Genomic DNA, 21564 nt, shown 5'->3' on the forward strand with positions numbered 1-21564 from the left:
CCAAGGTTTGAATCCGTACTATGACATGGAAGCTTGCTGGGTCATCTTGGTACTGTCACATACTCTGAGCCTCACCTAAATCACAAGGTTGTTGTAAGCATGAAATAGAACAATGTAAGCCACTTTGGACGGAAAGAAGAGAAGTGCTGCCAATTCATACCAAACTCATGGCGACCCCCTCCACAGGGCATTACAGGCAAGAGATGAACAGAAAGGTGGGTCATAAATAAAGTAAAATAAACAAACACCCAAGGGGTCATCATGCAGGACGTTTTGCAGCAGCCAGAATCTTCAGTGCAGACTGCAGCCCCTGATGGTTTCAAATCATTGCCATTCATGCAAGCTACTGTATATTTTGGAATTTATGATCTACTAGCCTTGAAGCTGGTATGAGACCAGTGCACATCTGGGTTCTGGTTAGTTTAGTGGACTTTCATCATATGGCACAGGATCTTTGCTTTGTATTACACAGGATTTCCATCAGTGTTACTAGGGTCTGTATTTCAAATACCTTGTGGTACGGTTGTATTGTTTATGGATTTGGACACGTACTGTCCTTACAACAAAGGCTTCATCTGAAAGTAGACAGATGTTGCTGTGAGCCTTCTTCAGTGTAATTGCTATTGTACAGTGGAACCTCAGTTTTCGTTGGTAATCCGTCCAAAAAGAATCGATGAAAAACGAAACCGATGAAAACCGAGGCAAACTTTTCCATAGGAATCAATGTAAATCCAATTAATCCGTTCTAGGCACTTCAAAAAACATACCAAAAACACATTTTTGGTGAATAAACATAGTGTTTAATGCTGAAAACAGTTACAAACAATAACACTAGGACCAGCTTCAGAGCCAGTGGTCCAATGTTGCACCAGAAAGCTGTCCAAAGAGATTTGTTTCTGACGCCTCTTTAAGATTTGTCTGAAATGGGGCAAGACACTGTCATTAAACAAGTTGCAGACACGGCCTGCAACAGCTTTGTCCGGGTGATTTTTCTCCATAAGCCCCTGCACCTTACTGCAAATCGATGAAAACCGAGACAAATTTTTCACTGAAAAAATCGATGAAAACCTAAACCGATGAAAACCGGAGGCAATGAAAACCGAGCTTCCACTGTATTGCACTATGTACGCTGATCCCCACTTAATTCACATGGTGGAACCTCTGAGTGAGGCCTTAAGGTTTCCCAAGTTTACACGCAATCTCCAGATGACAGAGATTGGTTCCCCTGGAGGACACAGCTGCTTTTGAGGGTGCACTCTTTGGCATTATGTCCAGTTGAGATCCCTCCTTTCCTCAAATCCTGCCCTTTCCAACGTCCACCCCTCAAATCTCCAGGAATTTCCCAACCCAGAGCTGGCAACTTTCTGTTCAGAGTCAACAACCCTCTGAAGACCCATGTTGGGAGCCAAGCACAAAAGGCAGCTTTGGCCTCCATGCCCCATCGTAGGCCTTCCAGGAGCATTTGGTTGACCACAGTGTGAAACAAGAGGCTGAATTAGATGGGCCACTGGTCTGATTCAAGACTGCCCTTATGTTCCAATCCAACCTACTTCATAGCTGAATGGAGATTCAAACCTGGGTTTCTTCATATAGGATCAGCAGCTGAACAAAATGTAGCCTACCTAATGAACACAGCCTAGCAACTCTCTGTTGTGTCATGATAGGCCCCTGCAGCAGCAAAACCTAAATATCTAACATTGCCCATGAAAGACTGCCATACACAGATCACAGACAGACAGAGTGGCCAAGGTGAGCACAGTGTTTTTGAAGCAGAAGGGGGGTTTTTTACACACCCCTTTTACAATCACCTACCCTCCCCACCTCCCACAGCAGTCACCTTGTGAGGTAGGTTGAGAGATTTCTGAGAGAACTATGACTGGCCCAAGGTTACCCAACAGGCTTCATGTGGAGGAGTGGGGAAACAAACTTGGTTCACCAGATTAGAGTCCGCTGCTCATTTGGAGGAGTAGAGAATCAAACTTGGTTCTCCAGTTTAGAGTCCACTGCTCTTAGCCACTATACCATGTTGGGGAGGATCCTAGAGAATTACACTGACGCTCTGAAGTTACATATGAGTTTGCACTAGAAATGACATTGCAGCATCAGCACAATGTCTATTTACATGTCCTCACCCCCGAAACCTCCCATTGATTGTCAGCAGTAGGGTTGCCAGTCCTACAGGCTACAGCAGCTTGCTGGGTCAAGTCATACAGGCTTGCTCTGACAATTAAAACTCCAAATATGTGCCCTTGTGTTACTTTTTCACTGATTTTGGTACTGATGCTAACACAGTTCTTTTTACAACTTATATACAGTACTGACAGTCAGTGTGGCTAGTGATTAAGGTGCTGGACTAAGAGGTTCAAATCTCCACTTGCGCCTGGGAAGCTTGCTGGGTGACCTTGGGCCAGTCACATACTCTCAGCCTTGACCCTGGCTTTTATTTGGATAGCAGACCTCCAAGGAATACCACAGTGACGTGGAGGCAGGCAAAACACCTCCCAAAGACTCTTGCCTTGAAAACCCTGCAGGGTCGCCGTAAGTCAGCTGTGACATGACAGCAAAAAAAATATTGTTTTTGTTAATGTATTTGTAGCCGTGTGTTAAATTGCTTTTGTTACACTATTTTAAACTCTGCAATGGATGGCTCGTTGCAGAGGCATAGCTGGGTCAGAGGGCACCCGGTGCAAACTCTGGCTCCCCCCCCCCCCCCGCGGCGGCGCCCCACTCCAGCCCCACACATTTAATTTAGAAAACCGAGCAGGCTGGAGAACAGGCCTTCCTGTTCTGGTGGGAACTACATTTCCCAGGGTCTCCTGCAGCCTGCTCGGTTTTCTAAAGTAAATGTGTCGGGGAGTGCCACGGGGGGCGGGGGGGCGCCGCAGGGGTTGGGGAAAGGGGGAGGGGCCAAGGGGGATTGTGTGCCCCCCACGTGACCCAAATTTGTGCGCCCAGTGCGTCGCACACTCCCCCGCCCCCTGGGAGCTTCGCCGCTGGCTCGTTGTATTATTTATCATGCTGTTTTTATTTTGGTGGTCCTGAATTCCATAACTTAGCAATCAGAAAGGCAGACAATAAATGAACTCAGAAAACCACAACACAGGGTTTTTCAAAAGTATGCTTAACTCCTGTACATACTTTGTCCACTGGATCTACTTGGTGCTGCCGCATCTTAAGTAACACCTCTACCACTATCTATATATAAGATTTGGTCCAAAGATCCCTCTTTTCTGTGCAAAGCATGTTACTCAAGAAATGCTGTAAACAGCAACAGAACAAACAAAGGCAGAGGAGAAAATATTTTAAGAGGAGAGCTATACAAGTGGCTCAGAACAGATGCAGTAGGCCAAAGACTCCAAGGGAGGGCTCTCCACTCTGTAGTGGCCGAATCTGCTGATCTTTGACCCTTCTAGCCCAGCAACCAGCTTGAACTCTTCCAACTGCCTGCCATTAATCACATCACAGCAATGACTGCCGAAGACCTACAGCCTGCCTGGCAAGCCAGATGCTCAGGCTGCCAAGTGGGGAGGCCAGTCAGGAATTCCTTTTTGGTTGCAGAGAGAGGGCTTTTTGCTCCGCACATTCTTGCTGCACTGCCAGTTAGGAAGAAAGGCGAAGTAGCATCACATCATCTAGAACATGTGGGTGCAAGGCAGAATGGAACCAAATGGAACAAAGTGTACAAGGGTCCTGCTACTTTTTGCCTCTAGACCCCTTAATCCAAATTGAGGGTTGATATTAGGATTTCCTAATTTCTTGGCAAAGAAAATGAAATTCTGTCAGGTGCAGTTTCTCCTGGCATTGCAATGGTGATAAGGAGAAACACAACATAATACAATTCTCTCCTCCACACACATCTTATAAGTCATGGGATTCCTCTTGGAGTCTGGTTGTCATACATACATGTCTCTGTAACAAGGAATCCTATGGCGTTTAAGTCACTTTACCTTACTATTGAGTCATTCAATTCCACCAACATCAACCTGCTCAGAGTTTTCTCCTGGTTGCCCCTGGCCGAATTCCCACTGAAAATTTAATCTAGATACAACCAAGTTTCAAAAGTATCAGCACCTTTTCATCCAAGTTCCAACATCCTCACTGTAGCATGTTTCTAGTGAAGACGTCTAGGCCTGCCCCCTGGGGGGGGGGGGGTGCCTGCTGTCAGGCCCAGGGGTGCAATTGTTAAGCTAGCAGCACCAAAATTTCAGAGTGAGATGCTGGGGACTCATAGGTGATACCAGGTTTGGGTGGGGTTTGGTTCATGAGTTGGTGCTATGGACCCTCAAATGTGTAGCCCCCATCTCCTATTAGCTCCCATGGGAATGTTTTTTCAAAAAGGTGTATATACAAGCAGGTCCAGGAAAATCCCATGATAGGGGGTGGGGGAGCGCCAGAAACGGGACTGATCTGTGTTCCGCGGTTTGGCTGTGAGGAGATCTCGAGGGAACCAGGATATTTCAAGTGTCTATCCCAGGATTAATCGCCAGTGAGGAAATCACCCCTTCCTTGAATGTATTTAGATCAGCTGTGACTCAAACTGGGTTTTTCAGCTCTGGCACCAGTTTCCTAGAAGAGGTTTTGAGGTTACCCAGCATGACAGATTTAAGAGGGTTTTTTGATGAAGACTGAGGAGGATTATATCTGATGGTGGAAAAGTGTACATAGAGCTGACCTGTTGTCTGTTTTGTTTTTGTTTTCCCCACAAGCAATTAAAGTGCTGTAAACAGTCTATGCTGGCCTATTCAATGCTTTTTAATTGAAAGATGCTTTGAGCCACTGTGGACTGAGAGAAAGGCAAGATGCAAACATTTTGAGATATAAACCTGACATTGTAAACCCCAGTCTTCAGAGATAACAACTCTACTATGGTTTACATGATCACTCGCTCTGGGCCAGAGGAGACACTGTGCCACTTCTGCGAACTTTGCCAAGGTGCACAAACCCTCTTTCTGTACATGTCGTCCTCTTATATATATCCTAAATATGCTAGCAAATCAGATGCTGAACTCAGAGGTCAGTATCCCAGCCCAACTAAGGACACAGAGGAATAAGCTTACAAGGGTTCTGTCTGGTCAGCTAGATCGTGTACAGAAAAGCAGGAGACAAAAAGAACATGATTGATGCAGAAGTGGAACTTTCAGAATTATATCCATTTAGGGTCAGGCTAGCATGGCCAACTCTGGATTGGGAAATTCCCAGAGATTGGGGGTGGAGCTTGCAGAAGATAGGGTGGGACTTCACCATGGTATACTGCCACACATTCCAACTTCCAAAGCTGCCGATTTCCCTAACGGAACTGATCTCTATAGCCTAGAGATCAGTTGTAATTATGGGATATCCCCAGGTTACTTGGAGGTTAGCAACCCTGGATCAGGTCGATGCAAAGCTGAGTCTACTGCAGATCCCACTTTAGACAGATGAACAAGTTTCCATACTGGATCTAGCATATCTGTTTCTTCCCATTTCCTGGTGTAGAATGGTTGGTTCATGTGACAATCAAAAAGTCGCCACGCCTCCCTGACCTGCAATGCCAAAAAATGGTTAGCTAGTCCTTGTAGCAGTCATGAAGCCACTTCCCCTACCCCTGCTAAGAACAATTTTTTTCAAGTTTGGGGGACTTTTTTTAACAAACGAGAAGGCAAGCGGCTTTAAAAAAAGAATCATAAGCATAAATTTGATGAACATGCTGGGTGCTAGGAAGAATAAGGTTAGACACAGTCAAAAGCCTTCCCAAAGCATGGGTAAAATCTTCACTGGAGTCAAAGCTAAACTTATCTTGGATAGATTTATGGAGGAGAAGTCGATTTATGGCTACCAATCTTGATCCTCTTTGATCTGAGGTTGCAAATGCCTTAGCAGACCAGGTGCTCAGGAGCAACAGCCGCAGAAGGCCATTGCTTTCACATCCTGCATGTGAGCTCTCAAAGGCACCTGGTGGGCCACTGCGAGTAGCAGAGAGCTGGACTAGATGGACTCTGGTCTGATCCAGCTGGCTTGTTCTTACGTTCTTATCAATTGTCAACTGAGGATAGAAAGAAGCCTGTCTTTATCTTTAGAGCTATCGCCTTGGCTTCTGACAGGACCCCTGTGCCTTTTAACACAAAACCTGTGCCTTCACAAAACCTGGCTCAGAAAGGTAAATGCAAAATGTTTACCCTATCCCACCCAGCGCCTCAACAATCTTGTCATTTTTGCTTCCTGCCAGGGATTGCAGAAATCGGAAACAGTACGTTTGACTTGTCCTTGGCAGGTTGAAAGTTACTGCTGCTGGATCCCATATCACGTAGGTGTGCTTTAACAGCTGCATCAAATGTGCATATTCGGAAGATGTACCTTATCCTAGCATGATAATTTTCCATCTCACTATTGGCAGGCGAGACATTATTTTAAAACAAATGCTTGCCTTAGTAATGGGAAGTGCAGGCCAGGACACAAACCTGGAAAATCAGGCACATCTTCAAAAGACACTGTTAATTCCAACAGTGATGAACAATTCTAGGGTAACAGACAGAGGCCTAGCTGGCTTTTGTGAAAGGCTTTGAACCAGCCGTTGCCAGAAGAGTGGTCTGACTTCCTATCCAGCTTCCATTTAACTTGTGATGTCTGGTAGGATGCTGGCACTGTAACTCTAGCTTGGGAGCTCAAATGTCATTTCAGAAATCTACTTGCTCAAGAACCTGATGCAGACCCAACAAGGCAAATTTTATAAACATGTTCTAGGACTGAAAAAAAAGGGCACATTTTTTTCTTTTTGGCTAAGATCCTTGTTTTAAAAAAATGTTATGGCTTTCGGTTACATGTTATGGCTTTCTGAAACCCTGGTGCACAAGCTGAGCGTTAGCCTTGAGTATTCTGCAGCTTGAAGTCATCTCTCTCTTTTCTTATTAGCTTTAAAGATGGTTTAGAGTTTAATTTGCCTTGTTGCTACCCATGGCTTATGCTAACCATGTTTCCCCTTTACTGGGATTTGCATACCCTGGTTGAGATGGGAACCCTAGCTAATGCTTCATCAAGGTGATAGTTAAATCAAATGAGGAACGGGGAAAAAACCATACGTCCCCATGGCTAGATCCTGATTCCAAAGCCATGGTTTGCACAGAGCCAATGTTGTATTTGCCAGGCCACACTAACTTGTGGCTTAGAACTATGATTCCTAACAGACAGATCATGTTCTTGAATAAGAACTTGTTCTTTCTTTGTCAGAATGGTCCCTTCACAATATGCAGTGGCCATGTTGGCCCAGGTTACAACATTACAAGCAAAGTGTTTCAGCAGTAGACAAGATCAGGATCTTCTTGCAGATCAGCAAGTTGTTAGGACTGTACCTGACCTTAGCATGGTTCCTACTGAAAATCCATGCCTGTCTTGGAATTGTACATGCCCATGGCAGGAGTCCTGGGTGAACTGCAGACCACCTGACATACCTTGACATGTTGCTGTACAAATACCCCAATTCATCACAGAAAGTGAGTATTTTCAGCAAATATTAAACACTTCCTGGTCTGTATAACTGTGTTTGTTTGGGTGTAGACAGCACAGGTGGCTTGATTCATGCATACTTTGAAGGCCCCCTTCTTTCTGATATCCTTTCATAATCTCTAAAATGACCCTCTGGACAATGAAGTTGTTTGTGACTATGTCAGTCCAAACGTGAAATCAAAAAATCAAGAGTACAATCCACGTATTACCTCTTATTAGGATCTACATAATGACACGTAACAGCGTACCATGCTACTATAATGAGGAAAAGTTGTATACAAATATACGAGGTAAATACCTCAGCTCCAAAGTTCAAGGAAAGTGTTTGGCAGACAGCGGCCTTCTACTTGAGCTTTTTACTTGAGGCCTCTTAATTTCTCTATACAGATATGTGAATCTGCTTAAACTTTTGCTTTATTCAGAACTTTTCAAATGAACTAAACTGCTATTTCATATAGTTAAGCAAGTGGTAGAGGAGAGTTAATTTCACACATTATTCATTGCAGGAAACGAGCTCATTATTACCATCAAGTGTGACTCACTAAATCGTTCCCTGGACTTTGATATATATAAAGAAGAAATCTGAGTAAACGACATCCCTGTGATACATTTGCTACTGTCCAGTGACTCACAAAGCAAACCCTTCACTTTTAAGCTCCAAATATCCACTGCATTTGGCGACAGTTGTCAGGAGAAACAAAGTATCAGGGGAAAGGCTGGCTTTGTTTAATCCAACAGAAAGATATGTACATAAGTCAAAGAAGACTGAAACTGTCCTTCTAAAGAATAACTGTTGCAGTCATGGGAAGTCAACTATACTAGGAATGCTGCAAGAGGTCTAAACTAACAGCATAAAATTTAGTCATTTTAAAATTAGCATGGTTTTTACACTAAACCGCCCAGAGCCTCCGGGGGTAGGGCAGTATACAAAACCAATAAACAAACAAACAAATAAATAAATAAACACATAAACTGAACCCCTTCGATATCCCTCAGACTGTCCACCATGACCTGAATTATCTCTTCTACTTTCTTTGCTTGATTTTGATCTACCCTGAGGAAGATTTCTGGGAAATTTGAAAGTTTGTTCTTTTATGATATTTGGTTGTTCCCCATAAAAACAATATTCTGTGACTGCTGTTTTCTGAATAACACTGTACTGAGCAGTTGCTTGAAGTAAATAACCTGAATTTACTATTGTGATTATTCTAAAGCTGAGGACTACTTCTCCTAGGGAGTCATGGACAGCCATCCAAAGAAGCTCTTCAATTACCATCATCTCTTTACTCACTGTAGTTCTTAGACCAGAAGGAAGAGGTTTCCTGTCCAATAATTATAAGAAGCTGTAAATTCCCACCCAACCCATACCTGCCAGTTGTCAGCATAAGAATTCTTTTGCTTCCCGTACAGTCCCAACTTATTGTGACTCACCAAGGTTGGGTTGTGACATTGCCATTGATCGCTGGGATACTGGGGCAGAAGTGGTTGGGGGATGATGGCTCATGTGATTCAGCGGCTGGGTCATTGTCTTTCGAGGATCATGCCATGTTGTAATTTTTTCTATATGGCTGCAAAACAGAAAACAGAGGTTTCAGGGACAAAAGAACTAAGTATATTTCAACCGTACGCATCACAAAAAAAATTCAAATTGTTCATTTGTGCTTGTGGCCCATTCCTCCTACCTTTTGCTTTGTGTTACAACACCAATAATTATAAGTCTCCAAAATGACAGCTCTCCAGGGCCAGCTCCAAGGGCAGTGCAATGGCTAAGAGCGGTGGACTCAAATCTGGAGAACGAGGTTTGATTCCCCACTCTTCCACATGAGTGATGGACTTTTATCTGGTGAACTGGATTAGTTTCTACACATGGGTGACCTTCATCTAGACACAGTTCTCTGAGAGTTCTCTCAGCCCCACCTACCTCACAAGATGTATATTGAGGGGAGAAGAAAGGAAGGAGTTTGTAAGCCACTTTGAGACTCTTTAGTTGGGAAAAGTAAGGTATGAATCCAAACTCTTTTTCTACTTCTTCTATTTTATCAGCTCAGAGTGATGTTTGTCAAGGAGACAAAGAGCAAGCCCTCCATTAGTCCTGCTGGCTGCTAAAAAGGTGGTGAGCTCAACTGGTGCTGCCTGGCCGGCTGAAGCTCACTTACCCTCGCAGGCAGCATGAGTTGAAGAGTTGACATGCACAGTCCATGCCCATTATTTCCTCCCATGTTGCTGGCATCCAGGAAGAAGAACAGCCACTGCTAGCCTGGATCGCTTGCGTTCACTTTTCTCTCTGGTGGCACCACTGGTACCCAGAACATGAAAAACAGGCAAGCCCAGCAGCACTGAAAGCATTGCTGTAGCTTGCCCTTATGCCCTATGCAGAAATGAAAACCATTGCCTTGGCAAATGCTGGGATATTTTGAGAGCAGTGCCTGTGCACAGTGGAGTTTGGGAGGACAAGCTGTCACTTCTGGGTGACACTCTTGGAATGTCCCCTTAACCTCCATGGTAAAGACCACAGAGGTGAGGGGGAAATTCCTAGAGTATCATTATAGAGGCTATTTCCCAACCATTTATTTTCTCCCGCGCCTCAATTTCTCAAGGGCAGGGGATGGGGGTGGGGCCAAGGGCAGTAGTTTACACATTGCAAGTGGGCAAATAATAAGCCTAGCAGTGAAGCATGTGTGGGAGATGACTCTGGCCATAAGCCACACCCAGTATCTTTTCTTGAACTGCTGCTCTCCTCAAATTATTCTGCTCTCTAGTATTTTCTCTCCTCTCACCTCTTGGTTTATCATGTTACTTGCACCATCACAGGTCTGAAAAGGTGTTTGTGCACACAGGAAATGATGCAAATACCAGTATTACCTCCTAGATAATTCTTCAGAGCACATCTCCAGCTATAATGAACATGTGCACCCTAGTCAAGATGGTAGCTTTTGTGTGTGCTGTGCTAAAAATACTGGCCACTTGCAAGTTGCAGCAGTTACAGTACCTATGACTTGAATAAGGATGCTAGAGAGGCTCAGTATAGCTACTAAAGTTTCTCAGCTGTATCCAACTTATTATCCAGTTTTTTCTACCTTGTCAGATTTCTTGGAGGCTGCATTATGGAAGAATGCCAGAAGAACATAGCCACCAAGCCATGACAGAGTACTTGAATCCTGCAGAGGTTTGGTTTATTCTTAACCAAATAATGTTAAGTTTTTATTGATAACAACAATACATATGCTACCTTAGGCTGTAGGAATTTCCTCCATACCTAAGGAACCTTCTTCCAGTCTATGTGGCTCTACCATTGGGCTTCTTAGGCTGGAGGAGGGCTTCAAACTTTGCTCAGTGGAAAAACAGAATACAGACCAATATTAACTCAGACATTTCTTCTTCCATTCCATATGTTACCCTTCTTCCCTGGCCCTTAAGAATGCTCTGCTATAGATACATGACCAGGCAAACAAACCTATTGGCTTGTGGGGCCATCAAGTCTTTGCACGCTGATCGTTTTACTTCAGTTCCTGTTCCTGTGTTTTCTTTCATACCCTTCCCCTTATAAGATTGCAAGTCTGTGGACAGGGATTCGTTACCATTTGTTAGCTTGCTGTAAACGACTTTACTTAATACATATTACTATTGTTGGCATCTTTAGAAGCACAGCAGAAGAAACAGACTAGATACCACTTGCCGGTGGAAGCTTTGCTTCACCTTTAACCTAAATCTTCCAGCTCTGCAGCTCAAGGTCATACTTTCGCTTGCATGCCTCATTCACCCTGCTTCCCAGCATCTGAGTCATTTCCTTTCTTCAAGGTTTCTCTTGATTCCAGTTCTTTTCCATTTGCATTTCGATGGTGCTATGTTTGTGTTTCCTGTATCCCGTGTATCCTCTTCCTTTCTTTCTCGCCCCATTCAAAGTGCTGTGCTAGCCATTACTGTTTGGGAAAAAAATCTACACTCTTGTTTCATCTGCATCATCTTCCTCTTTTCCTTTCTGCCTGTATCAGACTAAATATCACCCTAGAAAAACATCTCTTACATTTTGACTTGTGAGTCCAAAAGGCTGGCCAATCGTTTAACACTACACGGTATTACTTTAAAAAAATGGAGTTTAATTTTGAAATAGGCAGAGCGTGGGACAAATGAAGTTTAAAAACCTTTTCCTCTTTCACTATCACAACAAAATCAAATCCCGGGGATTGCATATCAGGATTATACATCTGGTATACAATCTTGCATGCAGTTAGGTTGCTTAAAATTGATTTCAGAGGGATTTAAACAATCTCACTGCACTCAGATCTATAAAGGAAATTGTTACCCACATACGGATTATTTATTGAATTGGTTTGAAGTTACTAAAAATTGGTTGAAATGTCCTATATCAGAAAACTATGACCAAAAACAAACTCCTTACTATATATTTAATTCTCAATTTGGCCCCAACATGTGAATCAAAAAATGAGTACAGTAGGACCTGGTACAGAAAGGAGAACTGTTTCTTGAGATCTGAAGGAACCTCAAGGTTTGCCACGAGCCCAGGCACACACATTGCAACTTTAACAAACAAACAAACATGGACTGAGATGCTGTGAGGTCATGGTCAGCATTATGAGGGTGCCTGGCAAAAAAAAGGAACAGCAAAGAGGAGAAAGTAGTAAGGCAAAGAGAGAACAAGCAGAGATGAGATGGTGGATGGAGGAATGGTACCCTGTTTCCCTGAAAATAAGACATCTCCTGAAAATAAGACATAGTAGAGGTTTTGCTGTTGTGCTAAATATAAAGCATCCCCCGAAAGTGAGACGTAGCAAAGTTTTCGTTTGGAAGCATGCCTGTCGATTAGAACACCAGAGTATGCAGCTGTGGAGCGGAAAAATAAGACATCCCCTGAAAATAAGTCATAGCCCATCTTAGGGAGCAAAAATTAATATAAGACACTGTCTTATTTTCAGTGAAACACGGTAGCAGGAAGGCAGGAGTAGGAAGCATTTTTAGGAAGAATATTTTCCTTCCCCCACAATTCCTAGCAAGTGGCCTTCTTGTTTATTATATTGGACAATGAAGATATGCTACAAGAACATGAAAAATAGACAATAATAAGATTGCTGTCTTCTACTGACAAATGAACAGTTCGGTGGACCCACCCACATAATAATTGAAAATAACCCCAAACTGTCCATTAATAGCAGAAAGAAACAGCAGCAGAAATTCATGTTTCATATAAACAAGGGCCTTCTCCTTAAGACTACTAAAGTGATAACCTCTGATTCTTGACTACTAAAGCCTGAGGGAAAACTTAGCCTTTTAAAGCACAGGGCTGTGATCACCAGTGGACATACTTTTTCCAGCTTCTGCCTCACCCAATCCTGAACTATGAAGCAGCTGGAGAAGCTATCTATCTGGCAATACGTCAAATTTAGAAAAGACTGTTCTAACTGTAAGAATTGCTAGTTGCTTTAAATGCAGTGTTGTTTCTTGCATGTTAGGGCACCTGAGGTTATAGGTCAAGAAGCACAGGGGCAGGCTAGACCAGAGTCTAGAGCCGCAGGTTCCCTACCCCTGGGCTAGACCATGTGCTGCCACTGACAGATTATCTTAAAACTGGTAACTATGCTGCAGAAAGCAACAGAGTTGCAAGATATGGATCCACAGGGAGACTGGCCATTATGACCACTGGAACATTCCTTGTGGGCTGCTGGCTTATCTCTCCTGAGTACCATCCCTGCAGGCCCAAATAGCGAGACAATTAGTTTAACTAATTTGGGGACCCACAAATAATCAGAGGGAGGAGGGATTGAGAAATGCATACTTAATGATCTATACCAGGGGTCTGCAACCTGCGGCTCTCCAGATGTTCATTGACTACAAATCCCATCAGCCCCTGCCATTAGCCATGCTGGTGGGAGCTGATGGGATTTGTAGTCCATGAACATCTGGAGAGCCGCAGGTTGCAGACCCCTGGTCTATACCCCCAACCCCACCTGCCTTACCCCATGAATCCTTAAACTGTTCCGCCCCCTTAGTGGTTTTCAGGGGGAAAGGGGGAGAGCAGAAGGAAAGCACTTTCCATTTCCATGTCTTAAGATATCCCGGGAAGGAGAACTGAGTATTGGAAATGCACAATCCAGCCCTTATACCTGTTGGGCAGTAGATCAAAGATAAATTTACTTTCCTTCAGCCTAAACATAACGGGGGGGGGGGGGGCGTCCATGGCAATAGCAAGCGTGAAGTTTTCCCAACAGGCGTTCTCCGTGCTACTTTTTTTTTGTTTTAGGAGGGGATTTTCCTGCACTTCAGGAGCATCCCAGGGAAATGTAGAAATCAACCAATGACCCATCCAACAGTTTAATGTTAACCAAATCTGCATCTCCACAGAGAACTTCTCTAGCTTCAGAGTGAACTGGATTTTATGAATGTTAGCAAGTCAAAACATGTGCATGCCCTTCACTGCAATTTGTGAGTCACTGACATCAAACCGGGAAAGTAATTTATAACACAAAGATTAGATCCAGCCAGCATTTTTTACTCCATCTCACCCAATTTCATACATTACTACAGTCCTATTTCCTATAGGTTTTATACATACAGTTCTCATGATCTCCAGCATAGTTTTTTTCTTTAATAGTCAAAAAGAACCTCCCCTTCCCTTCTCACCAGAAGAAAAACAGGTTGGATCCAATTCCACATTTTGTGCTGGGTTTCTAATTTAGTTTCCCACCCCCAGTGAATTTGAGATCCCAAATCTTTTTACTGGAACTTCTCTCAAGACAGTCATGGATACTATAAGAGATGACATATAGGACAAATGCCGTTGTTTATTTTAAAACCACTGCCACTCAAAAGCCACCATTGTTATCAGTAGTGCTTTCACTCCTGGTGTTGGCATCCTAGCAATGCTGTCATGCCAAGTGACATCCACCCTTTTGGGAAACACATCTGTCACAAACACTCCCTGCTCTAGCATTTGCTTTCTTGCTCACCAAATTAGAATGAAAGGCACTGCACTTCTGTGGAACCCATTTCAGTCCCCACCCTTTGCTCTGCCAGCCAATTCTATACACTCCTTTCACGTAACTTAAAATATACCTACAGGCAGGGCCTAGGGGGTGAGTGGGGCAGGTGCCATGCGTGATAGGCAGATAAGGGGTGGCAGCAGGAGGTGGGGGAGGCTCAATTGCCTGGAAGAGATGGTTCTCTTTGCAGTGCACAATCCCGTTCCCCGATTAGGTGCTGCTAGGAGGCAGGGAAGGCTGAACTGCCCAGAAGAGAGGGCTTGCTCTGTATTGTGTATGCCCCATTCCCCCAATTAGGCTGCCACTAGAAGATGGGGGAGACTGAATTGCCGAGGAGATAAGGCTCATTCTGCAGAGTCCGTCCCTTTCCTTTGATTAGGCTGCTGCTAGGAGGTGTGGGGAAGGGCTTGGTAAGGCAGAAGCTGCAGGTGAGACTAGATAATTAGTTGGATGAGACTGCGGCAAGCAAAGAGGAAGGGGAACTAAACGTTCCTGAGGAAAAGTTCAACGAAATCAAGTTCTATGCAGTGGAAGACACAGACCCCCTGGTAACCTTCCTTGGCCTTGCTAATCACCTTCCTTCCCCCAACTCAGGGAACCTCTGCTCTTCTACCGGCAGGACCTTCCAATCCCTTGTCTTCCTGTCCCCCCTTTTTTTCAAGAACTGTGATGTGACAGTGGCCATTACATAGGCTTTGGGCATGAAAGACTGGGGGCGTGGGGGTGGGCTTAAGACACATTCTAAATGAGGGGAGTAGAGTTTTGGGGGCTGGTGACCATTAATGATGGAATAAGAGAGAGGAGAAGAGCTCTTCTCTTGACCTCTCCCCACCACTTTAAAACTGGGAGCTGAGTTATGCTTGGCTTTGCCTATGGCCACTAGTAGACCTGCCCCCTCATCTGATAGACATGGCTTTCCCTCAACAGCCTGACTTTACATCTGGGAAAGGGGGGGGGCAAGGATTAAGTTCTTTCATGTGTGTTATGTCCCATCAAGTCACTGCTGACAGAATCAATGACCTCCAAAAATCCTCTCATTAATAGCCTTGCTCAGGTCATGCAAACTGAGGGCCATGGCTACCTTTATTAAGTCAATGCATCATATGTTGATTTTTCTTACTGTCTTCAACATTTCCTAGGATTATTGTCTTTTCCAGTGACTAAATTACAGTAGCTTCAGTTTAGTCATTTTAGCTTTTAGCAGATAAAGCTTTTCTTGGGCTGTACTTTATCAGGCTGTGAACGAGTATAAGATGTGTTTGGTGTCTCCCATGTGTGCAGTATTTTTTTTTTAATTCAAGTGAAAGGCTAGGCTGCAAAACGTTCTCCTTGGGTTGGGATTTTATGTGTGCAGAAGGGTTGAGAGAATATTCAACTGTTACAGATAGATAAAATGATCTAAAATGTAATTAGTCACTAACCGTTCCTAGAGGTCAACGTAATTTATTCTGCCATTTAAAAGAGTTGTTGATATAGGTATATATAAAGAAAAATGTATATAATATATGAGGGGTGTCATTTTGCACTTTTGTTCCCCTTCAACAAAATGTAGATCTGGGCCTGCCTACAGGAGACATCGTGCCCTAAAGGGCTTTGAAGGGGAGGTCCTGCCATAGTGAGCCATTTAGAAAAAGCAAAACTAGAAAGTCTCAGGCTGAATTTACATATAAATTGATGGTTCAGGAGGAGGGGGGGGTGGAACTCTGGGATTCATTTCTGGATATTCACATAATGTTTGGGAGCCCCTGCCAATTTTTTACTTGCATTTATATACTGTTCACAGAGTCAAGAAGTGAACGTTAACCCAAATTACTCATATCTACCCATGCAAGCAACACGGCTTGAAATTTCACATATAGGTCCCTAGATCTCTCATCGTTTCATTATGACTCATGGATCAAGACCTCAATGGGCTTCCATTGAAAAGAACTGTACTCCAGGTGAAATGAAACCCCGTATCTGCTTTGTTTGGTCTGAGCAGAAGAGTTTTCACATGTTTTACTTGAGATTAAAAGCCCTTTTCGGATCATACATTTGAAAGTATCCAACCACACATACTAGGCTCATGTACTGCCTGCAGTCCTCATGATAGGATATTGTTTTGTCTGAAATGGGCACCGTGCATAGCACGTTCTGAAGCAGAATACATACCCATTTCAGACAAAATGGCAGCTACATGTATCAGAAAAATAATCGGCGTTCCTGGTACAGGCAGCTCCATACACCTCCCCAACATTACACCTGAAAAGGGCTGCTGTCATTATTTGAGGACTATACTTAAGTAAACCTAGCCCTCCCTTCCAGCAGGGCACAAACCCTATCACTGTAGCCTATATTAGCAATGGGGTGCTGTGTGGTTTCCGGGCTGTATGGCCATGTTCTAGCAGCATTCTCTCCTGACGTTTCGCCTGCATCTGTGGCTGGCATCTTCAGAGGATCCTCTGAAGATGCCAGCCACAGATGCAGGCGAAACGTCAGGAGAGAATGCTGCTAGAACACAGCCATACAGCCCGGAAACCACACAGCACCCCAGTGATTCTGGCCGTGAAAGCCTTCGACAATATATTAGCAATGTTAAATAAGCTATCCCATTTTATGAAAGACTAAAAATAAACAGAAGCAAGAAGTGGATCAATAGGAGCTATGCAGTGCTTGAAAGAACTGGTTAACCGTGAGGAGAGAACAGATCTGAAGCTCTGCAGCTGCATTAAAAGGAAGAAGAGAGAGATGTTGGAATGTTTTGTGTAAACATTCAATGTTCAAAAAGCCTCAAGGCAGGAGCTTTGAGTGCCCTAGATTGCCCCTTCTGGTGGCATCCCAGACAAAGGGGAAAGCATTTCAACTTCACTGGAGAACAACATGAAGGCAGAGTCCACTTTGCAGGAGGGCTACAGGCTGGCATTCATACTGATGTTCTCAAGTTGGAAGAATTCAAGGAAAAGCAGCACTTAGCTTAAACTGCTGAACTTGGCACAGTATGGACAGACACTTATTTATTTTTAAATCCTAGAACCGGATTAAATTTAGCCTGTGCATTTCAGTTCTTGTTTGGGGGTGGGGGGGAATGTCTATGCTTTTTATAGGCTAAGATGACTGGCAAGCATGAAAACGGAGACAGATTCATTTTTATACTCTGATGCCAGGCAATTTTTAAAATTTCCCATGTATAATTTTTCATGCATTGAGGACCGATGTTACCATCCTTCTGACAATTTCAGCAGGTCTGAGCTGAAATCCATTTATTGGCCCAGCATTTGATCCAGCACCTCATCATCCAATTCAAAAGTTCCAGAAAGAACACTGCAGACATCTCAAAGGGAGCCACTCGTATAGTGGTTTAGAGTGCTGGACTAGAATCTAGGATACTCAGGTTCAAATCCGTATACTGCCATGGAAGTTTGCTGGGTAACCCAGGGCCAGTTAAACACTCTTGGCCTAGCCAACCTCATAGGGTTGCTGTGAGGATAAAATGGAGAAAAGGAGGCCAATGTCAGTCACTTTCGGTACCCACTGAGAAGAAAGGTAGAGTATAAGTGAAGATCCTGAGGGGAGGGAGCAATGGTGAACAAACCCTTTCCCCAAAAGAACTCCTACCCATCCAACCTTCTGTTATACTTGGCATGGAAGCAAAAGGCAGGTATTAATATATAACGTTCACATCTCAGGGGTAAGGGATCCAGTATTCTGGATAGAACAAGGCAGACACTATGGAAGGAATTTGCAGTGAGACCACTTTGGAAGACTGACATCAAAATGAGGATCCAGGCTATCCTGGATATGTGAGACCAATTTCTGAATTCCCCTGCAAGGCTAAGTTTCCTTGTGGAACACTCGCTTCCCACTGACAAAGATTGTTATGTCCTCTAGCATTCTGAAGTCATGACTCACACCATATTTATAAAGAGTGACTAGGTTCTAATCCCTCACTTCCAGGGTGCCCTAGCCAAGAGCAGGAGAGAGACAGAATCTCTCTCTTTTTAATAGCAGGCAATGCATGCAAAGTCTTGTCTTCCCCCTCCTCCAGCTATTACTACCTGTAATGATATACCTGACCAAACCAGTTTCTATTTCCTGTCTTTAAATTAAACCTCATTAAACCAGAAGCAAAACTTGCTAAGTCATCTGAAACATTAAAAAGGAGGAAACGGAGAGATTTGCAGGTCTGTTATTTTGCTTAAACAGGGTGTATGTGTTAGCTACCGGAGCAACTCTCACATGAGTTCCTTTACCAGGGCTTTGTGTCCTGGGGCCGGGTTTTGTGCTTGAGCCACATCAAAAGTAAGCCTGCTTTACAGCAAATGGGAAGTTGATGAGTCATCAGAAACAACCCACATGTTCTCCCTCATTTACCGCTCTTCACCGGGTGACAGCTTACATTGTCCTGCAGAATACCCAGTCATCCCCTTCCAACTATACAGAGCCATTATTAAACATTGGGAAATCTGTTTACATCCCTGAAAGCACAGCCAAATCATTGCCCAACTTTTTTGTTCTCCAGACCAGATAGAATATGGCTTGCTCTGTTGTTTTCCCCTACCTTCCCCCTCAGAAACAGCATCAGGCCAAAACTGTTCTTCCTGCTGTACCATGGGAGGCAGACCATAATTTAACAGTAAACCCTTAGAAACCACCCTTAAGGCCGCAGGAATGCAATGGGGAGGCCTCACTATATCAGACCCTTGGCCCCTTGGCAGATATATACTTTGTGTACTATGGGCTCACAGTCTAGCTGTGAGCATGGCAAATGAGCAGGCAGAGGAGAGACGAAAAGAAAAGATCTTACAGAATGCCTCGCCCAACGATTCCCAGCCTTCACACAGCAGGACTTTCTCTTGTAGCACACTGACCCCCAGAATTGTGTTCCTGGGGGTGAGTGGGCCCTCAGGAACACCATACGGGACAAAGTGGGAGGTCTACAATGGACACAGGCAACTGGAAGAAATTGCAACCACCACCCCTTCCACAAATGGAAATGCTGTTCTGCAGGAGGAGGAAGAAGGGTATGGTTACTATCATAGCAATATCTAAAAACACTTATTTCACTGCCTCCCCAAGTGCATATGGATTGCAAAGCTGATGCCAAGAATTATGCATCTCATCGTCACCCAACCTCTCCAAGTCCTAATGGCATAGTTTGTCCAACCCAATTAGGAGCTACTTCTGGGATTTTATGCAGTCTCACCACCTCTCCCAAAGACTTTCTTATCTACCATTGTCAAGCAAGACAGAGATAAGGAGGGAACTGGGCTTGCCTTGCTTGCTGCTGAGGTTAATTTTGCAAGGCAAGCTCCAGCCTGCTTTGGATAGCATGCCCCTCCGGCCTGTGTGGCCACTCCCTTGGCTGAAAGGCATCCAAACTCACTTACCTCTAGAGCTAATCTCTGGCAGTTTCAGCTGCATACATATGTATCTCACTGTAAAGGTAAATGCAATGCACTGCCCACTCCAATATCTCAGTAACAAACTATTTTGCATTTACAGCTTTCCCAAGAACTAGGAATATTCCTTATGCATTCTTTAAGTGTTCTTTTGTGCCCCCCCCCCCTTTCAGTATTACAGCAAGCCAGTGAAGTTGATAGTTTCTACTTGCATTTTAAGGAAAGGGGTTGAAATGAGAAACACAGAAATTCACACACGGGCATCAAAACCTCTCTCAGAATTTCTAAAGAACTGTAGCATGGCAAGAGAACTGACAATTCTTTGCAGGATGTTCCTACCCTTACCCTAAGAATAATTCTCCTTAGCTGGGGATAAGTAATGTCTTTTGCGTGTATGCGTTTTTCCGTCAAGTCGCAAATGCCTTATGACGACCTCATACGGTTTTCAAGGAAAGAGACGTTCAGAGGTGGTTTGCCATTGTCAGTCTCCATGTCACACCCCTGGTATTCTTTGGAGGTCCCATCCAACTAGCTGCCAGGAATGAGGCTGAGAGTGCGTTAGTGGCCCAAGGTCACCCGGCAAGCTTCTACGGCAGAGTAGAGAGTCAAACATGGGTTTTCCAGATTCTAGTCTGGCATCTTAACCACTGTTCTATGCTGTTAAATACTGTTTACATCTGTGATGCCGATATGTCCGAAGAGATGGAGTTTTGTCCTACGCTGCCCAGAATGTTTATGGGAGCGGTAGGATTTGAGCCTAAGCTTCCTAACCCCAAATATGAGTCACCAATTGATCCGACTGACAAATCACTGGGACGGTCCGGTTAAAAAAAAGAGTCCTTCCTTTTAAGCTGCCACGTAATGCCATAGATAAAAGGAGATGCTGCTTACTCCCTCAAATCATTTATAGTGGTGTCAAGTGCTTGCTAACGTTTCTGAACAGGGATTTTGTTTTTTAAATTGGTGCCTTCTGTCTTTCAACATTACAAAAAGACAAATCAGCTTGGAGCCTGATGCTGGGCAAAGAATTCATTTTATTGAAATTAACTTTATCAAGTAAATTTACCAAGGGGGGTGAAACAGGAAAAATCATATAATGTGGGTCAACTGAAAATGAATTTGGAAGAGTTTAGCTTCTGGAAAAATTAGTAGCCCATGCAAATACTTACTAGCTTGCTTGCTGCAACATGACGGTGTTAAGGGTGACCTACACATGATGTTGAGAACCCACATTTTATAGCAATAGAAATAAGAGAGAGTGTTGGGGGAGGGGGGATTGGACACACAGGTCTGCTTTGAAGTACTGTGGCCAGTAAATATACATATTGAGAAGTGCAATTATAAATCATTTTGTGTGTTTCTCAAGCTCCACTCCTCTCATAAACTTCAACCACTAAACACTGTGTGCTCTCTATTTCCACCAGGGGTTAAATTTGACCTGCATCTCTTTCACCCAAGTTACCACAAGGCTTTTGAGAGTGAGAGAAACCAGTTCCACACAACTTTATATTGATAAAGTTCTAAATATAGTTTTCCAAAGCAGTTTTAAAACCCCCACCTAAATAAGCTGTTGAAAAGGTCTTTAAAATCATGAGATAAAGTTATTTATTGCCACATTTTAAAATGTCAAAGCCCCTGGATGTAGAGGCCTCTAAGGCAACTAGTTGTTGCAGGCTTTCTGGGCTGTGTGGCTGTGGTCTGGTAGATCTTGT

The 21564-nt window shown here is 43.8% G+C and overlaps 1 protein-coding gene across 1 annotated transcript in view; it reads right to left on the reverse strand.

Annotated features, from left to right (window-relative positions):
• WWTR1 (WW domain containing transcription regulator 1) overlaps positions 1–21564 on the reverse strand; it is a 108764-nt gene that overhangs the window by 30598 nt on the left and 56602 nt on the right. The window contains exon 2 of the mRNA XM_048505970.1: positions 8911–9047. Within this exon, the coding sequence (XP_048361927.1) occupies positions 8911–9047 (137 nt within the window). The remainder of the gene's footprint in view (positions 1–8910; positions 9048–21564) is intronic.

The sequence above is a fragment of the Sphaerodactylus townsendi genome, linkage group LG08, assembly GCF_021028975.2.
Source record: "Sphaerodactylus townsendi isolate TG3544 linkage group LG08, MPM_Stown_v2.3, whole genome shotgun sequence".
Lineage (NCBI taxonomy): Eukaryota > Metazoa > Chordata > Lepidosauria > Squamata > Sphaerodactylidae > Sphaerodactylus > Sphaerodactylus townsendi.